The sequence below is a fragment of the Eleutherodactylus coqui genome, chromosome 6 (assembly GCF_035609145.1).
Source record: "Eleutherodactylus coqui strain aEleCoq1 chromosome 6, aEleCoq1.hap1, whole genome shotgun sequence".
NCBI lineage: Eukaryota > Metazoa > Chordata > Amphibia > Anura > Eleutherodactylidae > Eleutherodactylus > Eleutherodactylus coqui.
The window spans coordinates 219,320,707-219,337,096 of record NC_089842.1 but is presented as its reverse complement, the minus strand read 5'-3'; the positions used below and the strand labels follow the sequence as shown (position 1 = coordinate 219,337,096).

Below are 16,390 nucleotides of genomic sequence, written 5' to 3'. Positions count from 1 at the left end.
CATCCGCGTGTATTTATCTACCCGCGGGTGGTCAATGCATCCCTATGGGGCACGGATCCGCGGGCAGGAGAAGAGTTAAAATCCGCTGCGGATTGCCCGTGGATATGAGGCCTTTGAGTCTAAACTGTGATCTGGCATCAGTGACGATATCCGGGATGTGTCGGACAGAGCGAAGCATTGCCATTCCGGCTTCAGGAGAAGCTGTGTGACTCCCTCCTCTGCTGGCACTAGGACGGCTGGGACCTCGCTTTCCCAGAACGACAGCTGAATGAAATATGTAAGGCCCTGAGAGGAAATAATGGGTGATGGTTACTGGCGGTGGGTAGTTAGCGCCCCCCAGTTGAAGCCGCCACCAGTGTCCCTGGCAGCACGTTGTGCAATCACCCAGCTGATGGTTCCTCAAATATTTTCCTGTTCACTTGATATTTATTCAGAAGTGGGCGGACGCGAGAGCGCAGAGGGCAGGATGAGACAGACACCAGAGTAAAGAGACAACCTAAAGAGACAGAGGGCCAGCCGATGGGGAAAGATGCCAGAATTGAGGGCTCTTTAAAGAGACCGTTCACTTTAATGGACCACTGAAAGAAACAGCTGGTGAGACATCAGACCACCATGGTGGGCACCGCCAGGTGCTGCTCCGCCCTGATCATTGTGCTCTGCTGCGGACCATTCAGGACTTCCAGAGCAGCGGGAACCATCTGCCTGAAGCCAGGTAATCAGTACCGGGGCATGCTGGGAGTTGTAGTTTCACCTCAGCTGTAGAGGACTATTCTGAACATAAATAATGTAGTAGATGTGACCTGCAGTCCTATGTAACCTCACAGATAACACAGTGATAACTCTTTGAGGACAGATAATGTAGTAGATGTGACCTGAAGTCCCATGTAACCGCACAGATAACACAGTGATAACGCTAAGGACAGATAATGTAGTAGATGTGACCTGCAGTCCTATGTATCCTCACAGATAACACAGTGATAACGCTAAGGAAAGATAATGTAGTAGATGTGACCTGCAGTCCTATGTAACCTCACAGATAACACAGTGATAACTCTCTGAGGACAGATAATGTAGTAGATGTGACCTGCAGTCCTATGTAACCCCACAGATAACACAGTGATAACTCTCTGAGGACAGATAATGTAGTAGATGTGACCCACAGTCCTATGTAACCCCACGGATAACACAGTAATAACTCTGAGGGCAGATAATGTAGTAGATGTGACCTGCAGTCCTATGTAACCCCACAGATAACACAGTGATAACTCTCTGAGGACAGATAATGTAGTAGATGGGACCTGAAGTCCCATGTAACCGCACAGATAAGACAGTGATAACGCTAAGGACAGATAATGTAGTAGATGTGACCTGCAGTCCTATGTAACCTCACAGATAACACAGTGATAACTCTCTGAGGACAGATAATGTAGTAGATGTGACCCACAGTCCTATGTAACCCCACAGATAACACAGTGATAACTCTCTGAGGACAGATAATGTAGTAGATGTGACCCACAGTCCTATGTAACCCCACGGATAACACAGTAATAACTCTGAGGGCAGATAATGTAGTAAATGTGACCGGCAGTCCCATGTAACCCCACAGATAACACATCTGATGACATGTGAGCGGTTGTTGTGTAACGGTATAAAGTCCACCCTGCAGCTGGCGGATGAACTAATGATGCGTGCGCCATCCCCTCAGTCAGCGGAATTAATAATACCCAGTGAGGTCCCCCCAGGCCCGCGCTGCCCCCTCACTCTGTTACACTTGTTAGAGCAGCAGTTTGTGCTCCAGAGCTGTGGTTTGGTCTCTGGCTCGGTGCTCAGTAGTGCTGTAGTGTTTAGTCACTAGTACAGAGTGTCAGCCACCAACATGGGGCAGGTTGATGACACTAAAGACCCCTCTTAGTTGCCCCTAGCAACCAGTTACAGCGCAGTTATGTCCTATTCTACTGAGGTAAGATGAAAGCTGCGCTCTAATTGGTTGCTAGGGCCAACTAAGACGTCCTAGTTCGACAGCTTTCATAAGAGTGTGGCGCCCATAGCAACCAATCACAGCGCAGCTTACACTTCTTATACTGCTAAGCTAAAATGAAAGCTGCGCTGTGATTGGTCGCTATGGGCAACAAAGACAGTTTCATAAATCTGCCCTACAAAGAGAGCCGAAAACATGGCGACAACTTGGTGGAGGGGCGAATGCGGGGGCCGTACTGTGCACCCCTGGTACATCGCCTACAGTCCAATGCAATAGTTTAGGCACCCCTCTGCAGGGAGGTGAGATGATGTGGGCCCGCTGATGTCAGGTTTTGGGGTGCGTCGGGCCGTTACCGGATGCTGCAGATGTTTCTACACCCAGAATGTAAATAGCTGTGATTTGCATAGACAGCGCGGCGGTCCGGATGACGACTGCGGGCGAACGCACAACTTCCTCTGCACCAGCAGAAGCCTGTGGTTTACTATGGGGGAGGGGATATTCTGGAGGCTTCCATCTTCTGATGGTCGCCGGCGTACATAACTGTAGTAATACATAACATTCCCCCCAGGTTGTGTTGGTGTGGCAGTCTTTACTGCAGTCTGGCATTCTGTTCACAAGGAGCTCACTCACACGGCGTACTTTGCACATTAGGGCTAGTTTACACGGGCGTAAGTGTATTTACACACGCAAAACAGTACGCAGAAGGGGCCGTGGATTTCCTGCGCATATTCACTGCGTATTTGCTCCCGCCCATTTATATCAATGGTCTATTGTGGTGCGTAATATCTAAATAGAGCATGCCAAGAAAACTGCCTATTCTAAGCACCAAATACGCCCATGGGAGACGCCATCCGTGGCGGTCAGTAATGCCGGCTCAGCAGATGACAGCGGCCATCGCGTTCATAACTACACTCTTCCCTCCAGCGGTCCCTGAAGACGCCATCTTGGTTACTCTCCACTCCGCTGTCAACCGGACGTGTGCGGGGTGTGAAGGTCGGGGGTCCTGGAGTCGGCACAATCCCCACGGAAATCTGAGATCACTCGCAGACGGCAGCCATCTTGTCCTGAGCTCTGTCACGTATGAAGATGAGGATAATTACACGTGTTATAAGGACGGCGCCCCCGTGTGTTCTGTGGAGCTCATGGTGAAAGGTGAGGAGACCCCAGAGGGAATCGGGGGATAGGAAACAGGCCTGACCTCCTGATTGGCCCTTCTAGGGGTATTTTAAGGGCCGCAAGTGGTCATAGGAGGGGCGGAGAATACAAGGCGGCACTTACCTATTATGATTACTGATATTCCGCAGATGAGCGGCAGGACGGCAGCAAGCTCTTCTGTTATCACCGCCATCCCACCCACAACATCACCTGCCATTGGAAACCGAGCAGACAACTGCACCCGTCAGCCAGGGCCACCCTCGTAGGAGTCAGGTCAGTGCCCACCAGTGACTGAGGTGTATCACACATGGTAGGCTTAGATACAGCAGACAATATCACACAGGATAGGGTCAGGTACAGCAGACAGTATCACACAGAATAGACTTGGATACAGCAGACAGTATCACACATGTTAGGGTTATATACTCTGCAGACAGTATGACACACGGTAGGCTTAGATACAGCAGACAGTATCACACAGGATAGGATGAGATGCAGCAGACAGTATCACACAGGATAGGGTTAGATACAGCAGATAGTATCACACAGGATAGGATGAGATACAGCAGATAGTATCACACAGGATAGGGTAAGATACAGCAGATAGTATCACACAGTATAGGATGAGATACAGCAGATAGTATCACACAGGATAGGATGAGATACAGCAGACAGTATCACACAGGATAGGGTAAGATACAGCAGACAGTATCACACAGGATAGGGTAAGATACAGCAGACAGTATCACACAGGATAGGGTTAGATACAGCAGACAGTATCACACGTTAGGGTTATATACTCAGTAAGAGTTATATACTCCGCAGACAGTATCACACAGGATAGGATTAGATACAGTAGATACTATCATAAATGATAGGATTATATAAAGCAGTGAGTATCACACAGGATAGGGTTAGATACAGCAGAGAGTATCACACAGGATAGAGTTAGATACAGCAGAGAGTATCACACAGGATGGGGTTAGATACAGTAGAGAGTATCACACAGGATGGGGTTAGATACAGTAGAGAGTATCACACAGGATAGAGTTAGATACAGCAGAGAGTATCACACAGGATAAGGTTAGATACAGCAGAGCGTATCATACAGGATAGGGTTAGATACAGCAGACAATATCACACATGAGAAGATTATATAGAGCAGGTAGTATCACACATGACAGGATTAGATACAGTGGCTCTGTGTGATATTCAGGAGTGATGTGCCATTGTTCTGACGCCCCCTGCAGGCTGCCGGTGCCCACCTTCTACCCCTGCACCTACGACTCCAGCAGTGAGAAGTTCACCTGCTCCGTGCTGTACAGTGAAGGCAGCTCCGGCCGACAGCTCTTCTACCTGTGTGTGAGCAGCCGAACCACCAGCCAGCTGACCGCCAGCCTAGAAGCAGATGCCAAAGATCTCTGTACGCTCACTCCTTATATATGTCACATAATGGGGGTACTGGTACTATCCATTATAACTAGGGAAAATGCATTAATGTATGTGACCCTTGAACAACCCATATAGGACCTACATTATACCAACATCACCTTCAAAATAGCACTATACAATATCAATATAATACCACCATCATCTACATAATACCGCCACACATCATCTAGGTACTAATGTATACAGTGTCTATATAATACCGCCATCATCTACATAATACTGCCATACATCATTTAGGTACTACTGCATAGTGTCTATATGATAGTGCCAGACTATTCCTTCATAATACTGCATACAGTGTCTGTATCATACACCTATCTACCTACATAATACCACCACACATCATCTAGGTACTGCTGCATAACACTGCCATCATCTACGTAATACCGCCCATTCATCATCTAGGTACTACTGCATAACACTGCCATCATCTACGTAATACCGCCCATTCATCATCTAGGTACTACTGCATAACACTGCCATCATCTACGTAATACCGCCCATTCATCATCTAGGTATTACTGCATGCAGTTTCTATATAACACTGACTACATAACACATACCTACATAATACTTCATACAGTTTCTTTACGGCCATCATCGACGTAATACTGCCATAAATCATCTAGGTAATACGAAATACAGTATCTATATATTATCACCAGACTGTACCTACATAATGTATTATGTAGGCACTGTCTGGCGGTATTATATAGACACTATTTGTGATGGGAGTATTATAAAGGCCCTGTACGTTAGTACTATCAGATGATACATGGCTGTATTGTCTAGGCATTAGTGTCTATATAATACTGCCAGACAGTAGCCACATAATGCTGCCATATAGTGCCTTCATACTACGGGAAGGGGAACATGTGTCGCAGCTTTATTCCTCCTGACCCTGTTTTCCCCCAGTGCACGTCGGCCCTCCTCTCAATGTCTGTGTGGCTCCGGTGGAGAACAATCGGCGGAGGCTGCGGGTGAGCTGGAGCCGGCCCGAGTTTTGGGACGGCCTGTTCTACCACCTGAAGTACCAGGTGCTGTACCAGGTGGAGGGCTCACCGCACGCGTCCAACGTGAGTATGAGACACAGAACCCAATGCTTGTGCTGAAAGTGAAACTTCACTGGCGGAAATCTGGAGGCGAACCAGAGCCTGAGAACAATGACAGCTCAGCACATCTATACTAGCAGAGACTCCAGTCACATCCAAAGCTGCACTCACACTTAGATGTGACTTCCTATGTTATACTCTAATTATATTCAAAGCTGCATTCAGTTGGAAGTTATGTCCCGTCTAATGCTCCAATCCCCTGCAAAGCTGCATTCACAGTTGAAAGTTGCATTCTGTCTTAAGCTTCATTTAGCTGCATTCAAAGTCGGATGTTACATCCCATGATGCTCCCTGGTTATCCAATGCTGCATTCACACATGGATGTTAGATCCTGCTTTATTCTCCAATTACATCCAAAGCTGCATTCACAATTCTTAAAGCTGTTTACTCTTAATTTACAACTAAGATCCCATAAGACACTGCACAGTATACATAGCATTGTGGGACATGTAGTCAGTGCAGCAACACAGCGCACAACATACACCTGACCAACAAGGAGGGAGCCGGTCTGAGAGCTGACAGCAATCTGGCAGATGTCTGAGCGAAGCTTTGGATGTAACTATAGTCTAATATGTGAAGCAAAGACAGTTATAAAGATTCTGAATGCTATATGTAGATTTTTCTCGCTCAAAACCAGAGCTGAGGAGTCTGAAAAAATAGTGACTGCAGCTCTGGATGTGACTGGAGTCTAGGCCATTCTGTGACTTGAGATCAGTACATAAGAACCATACTTACAAAGCTGGCTTAAATGATCTGTGATGTTCAAAAGTGGAGCTTTATAGTGAGCCGGAGGGAGTTGTGAAAACAGCTTTGGATGTGATTGGAGCATAATACAGGATGTAGCTCCAAATCCTTGTTAGGAAGACACATTTTAGTCATTGGATATGACTAGAGTATAAGACAAGATGTAACTCAATATCCGTACTTGGAAAACACATTTTCAAAAAGATTTTAAAGTGGAGCCTTAAAGGCAACCAGCAGCACACCGAGTGCTGCTTTGGATGTGACTAGAGTAGAAGACTTAATATCATAAGTCAAACAAGTTATGTGCAGCGTTACTCAACTTTATGTGCAACTTTAAGCTGTGAGTGAAACTTTGTGGGAAAGTATCTAAATTCTGGATGCAGCTTTGGAGGTGACTGGGGCAAACATTCCGGTATAACAGTCTTTCTGCCGACAGAGAACAACTAAAGAGATGGCCTTCATTATTCCTGACGCTGTTATGGGGAGAAAACATCTCATCCGAGTGCGAGCAAGTGAGGAATATCAGGAAAATTGGGGTTCGTGGAGCGAGGTGGCCATGGGGGTCCCGTGGTCAGGTACGACTGCCTTCTACTGCTTCCCCGGCTGTATTAAGTGCAGTTCCCCTTTAAATTAAACAAACTATCAAAGGTCACTTCTCACCCCAGAGCCCACTGTAATACCGCAGCAGCTGAGCTGCCATCTAGTGGGGGAGGCAGGAAATGCACCTCCTCAGAGATCACAGTGACACGAGGTGGCTGGATGTAGTAGTTGTACTACAAAGACATGACTGCGAGGAGTCCAGCAGTGAATTGCTAGAAGGAGCGCCAAACTAGCTTTTCACCAATGTACAGTGGGCTCCCCCTAGTGGAGGCTGCAGGCAGACAGAAATCTCCCATGTATAAAGGCAGACAAACAGGCAGGATGAAACTAATCCACTCTATCTTCCTTCCACAGATGAAGCCAAAGCAACTCTGGTAAGTTTGAGATGTGGAGGAGAAGGGGAGCATCCCACCGAGGATATCTCACCGATGTAAGACTTTATTGAGCAGGTACCCAGTGAATACGACCCCCCGATATCTCAAGAGGAAACAGACCCCCCTAAAAACAGTAAGTAGGAAAAACAATAAGGTGAACGGTCAGAGGTACACAACATACTGGCACTTGTGGGACAGGATAATAACAGGCTGACACTTGGGGGACAGGATAATGACACACTGATACTTGGGGGACAGGATAATGACACGCTGATACTTGGGGGGCAGGATAATGACACGCTGATACTTGGGGGACAGGATAATGACACACTGACACTTGGGGGGCAGGATAATGACACACTGATACTTGGGGGACAGGATAATGACACGCTGATACTTGGTGGGACAGGATAATGACACACTGATACTTGGGGGACAGGATAATGGCACGCTGATACTTGTGGGAAAGGATAATGACACACTGATACTTGGGGGACAGGATAATGACAGGCAAATACTTGGGGGAAAGGATAATGGCACGCTGATACTTGGGGGAAAGGATAATGACACACTGATACTTGGGGGACAGGATAATGACACGCTGATACTTGGGGGAAAGGATAATGACACGCTGATACTTGGGGAACAGGATAATGTCATGCTGATACTTGGGGGAAAGGATAATGACACGCTGATACTTGGGGGAAAGGATAATGACACGCTGATACTTGGGCAGGATAATGACACACTGATACTTGGGGGACAGGATAATGACACACTGACATTTGGGACAGGATAATGACACGCTGACACTTGGGGAACAGGATAATGTCATGTTGATACTTGGGGGAAAGGATAATGACACGCTGATACTTGGGGAACAGGATAATGACACGCTGATACTTGGGGGACAGGATAATGACAGGCTGATACTTGGAGGATAGGATAATGACATGCTGATACTTGGGGAACAGGATAATGACACGCTGATACTTGGGGGACAGGATAATGACACACTGATACATGGGGGACAGGATAATGACACGCTGATACTTGGGGGACAGGATAATGACACGCTGATACTTGGGGGACAGGATAATGACACGCTGATACTTGGGGTATAGGATAATGACAAACTGATACTTGGGGGACAGGATAATGACACGCTGATACTTGGGGGATGGGATAATGACATACTGATACTTGGCGGACAGGATAATGACACGCTGATACTTGGGGGACAGTATAATGACAGGCAAATACTTGGGGGACAGGATAATGACACGCTGACACTTGGGGGACAGGATAATGTCATGTTGATACTTGGGGGAAAGGATAATGACACGCTGATACTTGGGGAACAGGATAATGTCATGCTGATACTTGGGGGACAGGATAATGACACACTGATACTTGGGGGACAGGATAATCACACGCTGATACTTTGGGGACAGGATAATCACACGCTGATACTTGGGGGACAGGATAATGACACGCTGATACTTGGGGGGCAGGATAATCACACGCTGATACTTGGGAACCTTCTTTGCATTCTCGGTTTCCTTGCAGATGAGGTGCTGAAGATCCCAAGAATCATTTGGATTGGCCCTTGTGTTGCTATCGGTCTTGTCATTTTTTTCCTCCTTGGACTCTGGATCAGGTGAGACTCCGATATTCGTCAGCTTCATGATCTCTGGTGGGCTGACCATTCAGGATTCAGGGACAGCTGAGTGACCACCTGTTGGTGGCCATATTGGTTGTCACCTTGCCTTTCCCAGTTTTCCATTCAAAGGGCCAGCACTTGGCATTTTTACTTCTGTATATCTTTTTTAGGCATCAGGAGATAAAAGTCCAAAAACTTAAGTGGGGTTTCCTGCACACTTTATTCCATCCGTCATCCAAAGTCGACACAATGCAGGCCCCGGCGAGTGAATCACCCCTCATGTCCTCACCGTTATCCATGGCGCTCACCATTCCTCCACGGCTGGATGGAGAGTGAAGACAAATGCCAAAAACTGGAGACGTCCGGCGTTAATATCGGGGATCAGATGCCTGAAACTATGGTGAACTGAACAATGGTGGACTGGACGGAGGAATCCGAACGCACAGAAACGTCAACGCGCTGTCGCTCCTCTTGTGGAAATTGTGACTGCGTGCGCTTGTATATAGGGTTACACAGGACGGTTGGAAAAACACAATATTTCTGATCCTGTAACATGAGAATCATTTGTCGTATAGTCAACATGCTGCACAGGAAGTGAGTGCAACCTGTAAGTGATTCCCCCCAAATAGCTGGAACTCTACACAGTTGTCGTATTTGGAGAATCGCAGTGAAGCCGAGCACTGGGACTTCTGTATTTTGGGTGGTGTGGCCCTTTAAGCCAGTGTTTGCAACCAATGGGAGACAATTAGTGTCGTGATTGTCTTGGGAATTTTCAGGGAGTTTTTGTATGAGGTTAGAGCCTCGTTATCTCCGGTCAGTTACGGCGCTATTTTTGGACTTTTCGCTTGTGTCATGTTAATTTGTTTCCAGGAATAAAGAGAAATTGCAAGAAGTAGCACATTTTATACAACATCACAGATCAAGAAAGGCGACTCCGGGGGAAAAGGGGGAGCATGACATTAATGGGGGTGTGGATCAGCTTGTCTCATGAGAAACTCCAATATTGGAATGAACCATAAAGAAGTAATGGAGTAGTGGGGGTGTTACACATATATCACCCCCAACCACCACCACCCCCAATCGCCAAGGACAAGCTTCCTCCATCTGTAAAGCCCCTCCTGCTGCTTCCTCTTCATAACTTCTGCTTGTGGAGCAAGAGAATGAGATCCCCATGTGCGGATAACTACTGCACTACTTCTCATCTATGACTACCCCGCTACCGCTATTCATTTACTACCATACTACATCTCCTCTACTACTCCTCCAGTACTTATCTGCAACTTTACTACTAGAACATCACTACTAGTAGGGCAAAAGTAGTGTAGTAGTAGTAAAGGAGAAGTAGTGACATTCTAGAAGGGAAGTAGCAGATAAGTACTGGAGGAGTAGCAGATGAGATGTAGTATGGTAGTAGACGGGTGGAACAGTAGTGGAGTAGTCATACATGAGAAGCAGTATGAAAGTGGAAAGTAGAGCAGAAGTAGTGTAGTAGTAGTAAAGGAGAAGTAGTGACATTCTAGAAGGGAAGTAGCAGATAAGTACTGGAGGAGTAGCAGATGAGATGTAGTATGGTAGTAGACGAGTGGAACAGTAGTGGAGTAGTCATACATGAGAAGCAGTATGAAAGTGGAGAGTAGAGCAGAAGTAGTGTAGTAGTAGAAAAGGAGAAATAGTGACGTTCTAGTAGTGAAGATGCAAATAAGTACTGGAGGAGGAGTAGAGAACAGATAGTATGGAAGTGGAGAGTACTAGTAGAGCAGAAGTAGCGTAGTAGTAGAGGTAAAGGAAAAGTAGTGACATTCTAGAAAGGAAGTTCCAGAAAAGTACTGGAGGAGTAGATATCAAGCAGTATGGAAGTAGTGTACTAGTAGAGCAGTGGTAGTGGAGTAGTAGTAGTAAAAGAGAAGTTGAGACATTCTAGAAGGGAAGTAGCAAATAAGTACTGGAGGGGTAGTAGCAGAGACGTAGTATGGTAGTAGATGAGTGGAGAGATAATTGGATTGTACTACATGAGACGTAATATGGAAGTGGAGGTACTAGTAGTACTAGTAAAGGAGAGGTAGTGATATTATAGTAGTGAACTTGCAGATAAGTACTGGAAAAGGAGTAGATGAGTAGTAGTATGGAAGTGGAGAGTACTAGTGGAGTAGAAGTAGTGTAGTAGTAGTAGTAGTAGTAAAAGAGAAGTAGTGACATTCTAGTAGTGAAATTTCAGATGAGCACTGGAGGAGTAGAGGAGATGTAGTATGATAGTAGATGAGTGGAGAGGTAGTGGAGTCTTACTAGATGAGAAGTAGTATGGAAGTGGAGATTACTAGTAGAGCAGAGGTAGAGTAGTAGTAGCAGTAAATGAGAGGTACTTATGTTCTAGCAGTGATGTTCCAAATAAGTATTGGAGCTGGAGTAAATGAGAAGTAGTATGGAAGTGGGGATTACTGGTAGAGCAGATGTAGTGTAGAGCAGAGTAGTACCATGTTCCCCCAAAAATAAGACACTGTCTTATATTAATTGTTGCCCCAAAAGAGTCACAGTGTCTTATTTTTAGCAAGGAAGTCTTATACTCACCTGGCTGCGGCGTCTAGGTCCCTCGCACTGGTCTGCGGCGCTGCTGCAGGCTGCAGTGTAATCCTCAGAGTTGACACAGCACTCTCTTTCTGCTGACGGGGCTTTGATCACCCCGCCTGCAGCAAGCGAGTGCTGTGATTGGATCACGAGCGCCACTGGCTCAGCCAATCAGAGCTGGTGCTCAGTGAACCAATCACAGCCATTACTCCTCTATTACTACTTTGGGACTTCTCTGCTACTTCTCGTACTCTTCGTTTACTAGTACTACTACTCCACAACTACTACTCTAATACTCCTCTACTCCTCCACTCTTACTATACTACAGCACTAGTGCTTACATTTTTCTCTACTATTAGTCCTCTTACATTGTTTGGAACATCATAGTTATAGATGTACACCTGAGCCTGTATACCTCCCAGTATTACATGCATACACCCTTGTATTATACACATATATCTGTATATACCCCTGTATTATACACATACCCCTGTATTTACCCCTGTATTATACACATATAGTGGCCCAGAATACCATCCCGGTCCCCTCCATAGGTGTCATACATGTTTTGTTCTATGTAGATGCACTGTGCAAAGCTTGTATATAATTCAGGGGTATATGTAATATAAGGTATGTGTATAATACAGAGGTGTATACAGATACATGTATATAACAGGGGTGAATACAGGGGTATGTGTATAATACAGGGGTATATACAGATACATGTCTATAATACAGGGGTGTATACAGATACATGTATATAATACAGGGGTGAATACAGGGGTATGTGTATCATACAGGAGTATCTGTATACACCCCTGTATTACATACATGTATCTGTATACACCTCTGTATTATACACATACCTCTATATTACATATACCCCTGTATTATATACATGTATCTGTATACACCCCTGTATTATACACATGTATCTGTATACACCCCTGTATTATACACATACCCCTATATTACATATTCTCCTGTATTCACCCCTGTATTATATACATGTATCTGTATACACCTCTGTATTATACACATACGCCTATATTACATATACCCGTGTATTATCTATATGTATCTGTATACACCTCTGAATTTCCACCCCTGGAAGCTGCCATAGGATTGCGTTAACAAACGCAATCCTATGCAGACAACCGTGATTTGGCCGCGGAGGGCTCGCAGAGCCCCGCACAGAAACGTCACTCACCGGCCGCCGGCTCCGCTCTGCGCATGCGCCGGCTGCCCGGCAGCCGGCTCACGAAAAGCCGGGGCCGCGGGAGCAGGTGAGTGTCAGGCTGCTCTCTGCAGGCGCTCGGGTCAAGTCCCACTGCGAGAATTCTCGCAGTCCGATCCGACCCGGCTGTTTGCAGGCGGCCTATTATATGCATATTTCTGTATACACCCCTGTATTATACACATACCCCTGCATTCACCCCTGTATTATACACATACCGCTATATTACATATACCCCTGTATTATACACACACCCCTGTATTATACACATGTATCTGTATGCACGGCTGTATTATATACATGTTTCTGTATACACCCCTGTATTATACACATACTCCTGTATTCACCCCTGTATTATACACACGTATCTGTATACACCCCTGTAGTATACACATACGCCTGTATTACATATATCCCTGTATTATACACATGTACAGTGGGGGGAAAAAGTATTTAGTCAGATACCAGTTGTACAAGTTTTCCCACTTAAAAAGATGAGAGGCCTGTAATTGACATCATAGGTAGACCTCAACTATGAGAGACAACATGAGAAAACACATCCAGAAAATCACATTGTCTGATTTTTAACGAATTTATTTGCAAATTATGGTGGAAAATAAGTATTTGGTCAATAAGAAAAGTTGATCTCAATACTTTGTTATATATCCTTTATTGGCAATGGCAGAGGTCAAACGTTTTCTGTAAGTCCTCACAAGGTTGGCACACACTGTTACTGGTATGTTTGCCCATTCCTTCATGCAGATCTCCTCAAGAGCAGTGATGTTTTGGGGCTGTCGCTGGGAAACACGGACTTTCAACTCCCTCCAAAGGTTTTCTATAGGGTTGAGATCTGGAGACTGGCTAGGCCACTCCAGGACCTTGAAATGCTTCTTACGAAGCCACTCCTTCGTTGCCCTGGTGGTGTGCTTGGGATCATTGTCAGGCTGAAAGACCAGTCACGTTTCATCTTCAGTGCCCTTGCTGATGGAAGGAGGTTTGCACTCCAAATCTCACAATACATGGCCCCATTCATTCTTTCATGTATACGGATCAGTCTCCCTGGTCCCTTTGCAGAGAAACAGCCCCAAAGCATGATGTTGCCACCCCCATGCTTCATAGTAGGTATAGTGTGCTTTGGATGCAACTCAGCATTCTTTCTCCTCCAAACACGACGAGTTGTGTTTCTGCCAAACAGTTCTACTTTGGTTTCATCTGACCATATGACATTCTCCCAATACTCTTCTGGATCATCCAAATGCTCTCTAGCAAACCTCAGTCGGCCCCGGACATGTACTGGCTTAAGCAGGACGACACGTCTGGCACTGCAGGATCTGAGTCCCTGGCGGCGTAGTGTGTTACTCATGGTAGCCTTTGTTACGTTGGTCCCAGCTCTCTGCAGGTCATTCACTAGGTTCCCCCCGTGTGGTTCTGGGATTTTTGCTCACCATCCTTGTGATCATTTTGACCCCACGGGGTGAGATCTTGTGTGGAGCCCCAGATCGAGGGAGATTATCAGTGGTCTTGTATCTCTTCCATTTTCTAATTATTGCTCCCGCAGTTGATTTCTTCACACCAAGCTGCTTGCCTATTGCAGATTCAGTCTTCCCAGTCTGGTGCAGGGCTACAATTTTGTTTCTGGTGTCCTTCGACAGCTCTTTGGTCTTCACCATAGTGGAGTTTGGAGTGTGACAGCTTGAGGTTGTGGACAGGTGTCTTTTATACTGATAACCAGTTCAAATAGGTGCCATTACTACAGGTAATGAGTGGAGGACAGAGGAGCCTCTTAAAGAAGAAGTTACAGGTCTGTGAGACCCAGAAATCCTGCTTGTTTGTAGGTGACCAAATACTTATTTTCCACCATAATTTTCAAATAAATTTGTTAAAAATCAGACAATGTGATTTTCTGGATGTGTTTTCTCATGTTGTCTCTCATAGTTGAGGTCTACCTATGATGTCAATTACAGGCCTCTCTCATCTTTTTAAGTGGGAGAACTTGTACAATTGGTATCTGACAAAATACTTTTTTCCCCCACTGTAACTGCATACACCCCTGTATTATACACAAACCCCTGTATTCACCACTGTATTATACAGATGTATCTGCATACACCCCTGTATTATACACATACCCCTGTATTACATATACCCCTATATTGAATAACACCTCTGTATTATACACATACCCCTGTATTACATATACCCCTATATTATACACATACCCCTGTATTCACCCCTGTATTATATACATGTATCTGTATACACCCCTGTATTATACACATACCCCTGTATTGAATACACCTCTGTATTATACACAAACCCCTGTATTCACCTCTGTATTATACACATGTATCTGTATACACCCCTGTATTATAAACATACCCCTGTATTACATATACCCCTGTATTATATACATGTTTCTGTATACACCCATGTATTATACACATACCCCTGTATTCACCCCTGTATTATACACATGTATCTGTATACACCCCTGTATTATAAACATACTCCTGTATTACATATACCCCTGTATTATACACATACCCCTGTATTCACTCCTGTATTATACACATACGGCTGCATTACATATACCCCTGTATTGAATACACCTCTGTATTATACACAAACCTCTGTATTCACCTCTGTATTATATACATGTTTCTGTATACACCCATGTATTATACACATACCCCTGTATTCACCCCTGTATTATACACATGTATCTGTATACACCCCTGTATTATACACATACCTCTGTATTACATATACCCCTGTATTATACACATACCCCTGTATTATAAACATACGCCTGTATTACATATACCCCTGTATTGTATATACCCCTGTATTATACACATACCCCTGTATCCATCCCTGTATTATACACATGTATCTGTATACACCCCTGTATTATACACATACCCCTGTATTACATATACCCCTGTATTCACCCTTGTTTTATACACATGTATCTGTATACACCCATGTATTATACACATACCCCTATATTACCGTGTCTCCCCAAAAATAAGACAGTGTCTTATATTAATTTTTGTTCAAAAAGGTTTACCTTTTTTACATGTATAGCTGCCTGGACACTATTTATATTGACTTTTTTAATTAACTGTTAGCAGGGCTTAATTGTGGAGTAGGGCTTATATTTCAAGCATCCTCAAAAAGCCTGAAAAATCATTTTGCATCCTCAAAAATCATGCTATGTCTTATTTTCAGGGAAACAGGTTCCATATACTCCTGTAGTCACCCCTGTATTATACACATGTATCTGTATACACCCCTGTATTCTACACATATTTGCAGACCTACTCTGACACTTGTATTTATTGGTTTCCGACTATTAACCAAGCAGAGATGACCGCGGTGCCACATCCTTCCTCACCGCTGTCGACACCTTACGACCTCAATTCCATCACCTCTTATACTATAACCGCCGAGCATGATAGTAGTAGAATTAAAGTGACTGTAGCTCATAAATAGTACTAATAACAATACACT

The 16,390-nt window shown here is 44.9% G+C and overlaps 1 protein-coding gene across 1 annotated transcript; it reads left to right on the top strand.

Annotated features, from left to right (window-relative positions):
- The first annotated feature begins 441 nt into the window (after nucleotides 1-441).
- On the top strand, nucleotides 442-9,990 carry IL6R (interleukin 6 receptor). Its single transcript, XM_066608784.1, has 10 exons — nucleotides 442-712; nucleotides 2,903-3,130; nucleotides 3,283-3,406; nucleotides 4,384-4,556; nucleotides 5,501-5,661; nucleotides 6,878-7,016; nucleotides 7,396-7,415; nucleotides 7,491-7,548; nucleotides 8,985-9,075; nucleotides 9,249-9,990. Exons 1-10 carry the CDS (start codon nucleotides 613-615, stop codon nucleotides 9,412-9,414), a joined length of 1,260 nt encoding a protein of 419 aa, XP_066464881.1. The 5' UTR covers nucleotides 442-612; the 3' UTR covers nucleotides 9,415-9,990.
- The last annotated feature ends 6,400 nt before the right edge of the window (nucleotides 9,991-16,390 follow it).

Bases quoted from the DNA above. Each gene is read 5' to 3' on its own strand.
- IL6R (XM_066608784.1), top strand. From the start codon at position 613: ATGGTGGGCACCGCCAGGTGCTGCTCCGCCCTGATCATTGTGCTCTGC. The intron at 3,131-3,282 runs GTGAGGAGACCC...GATATTCCGCAG, and splicing joins TGTGGAGCTCATGGTGAAAG to ATGAGCGGCAGGACGGCAGC. The intron at 3,407-4,383 runs GTCAGTGCCCAC...CGCCCCCTGCAG, and splicing joins GCCACCCTCGTAGGAGTCAG to GCTGCCGGTGCCCACCTTCT.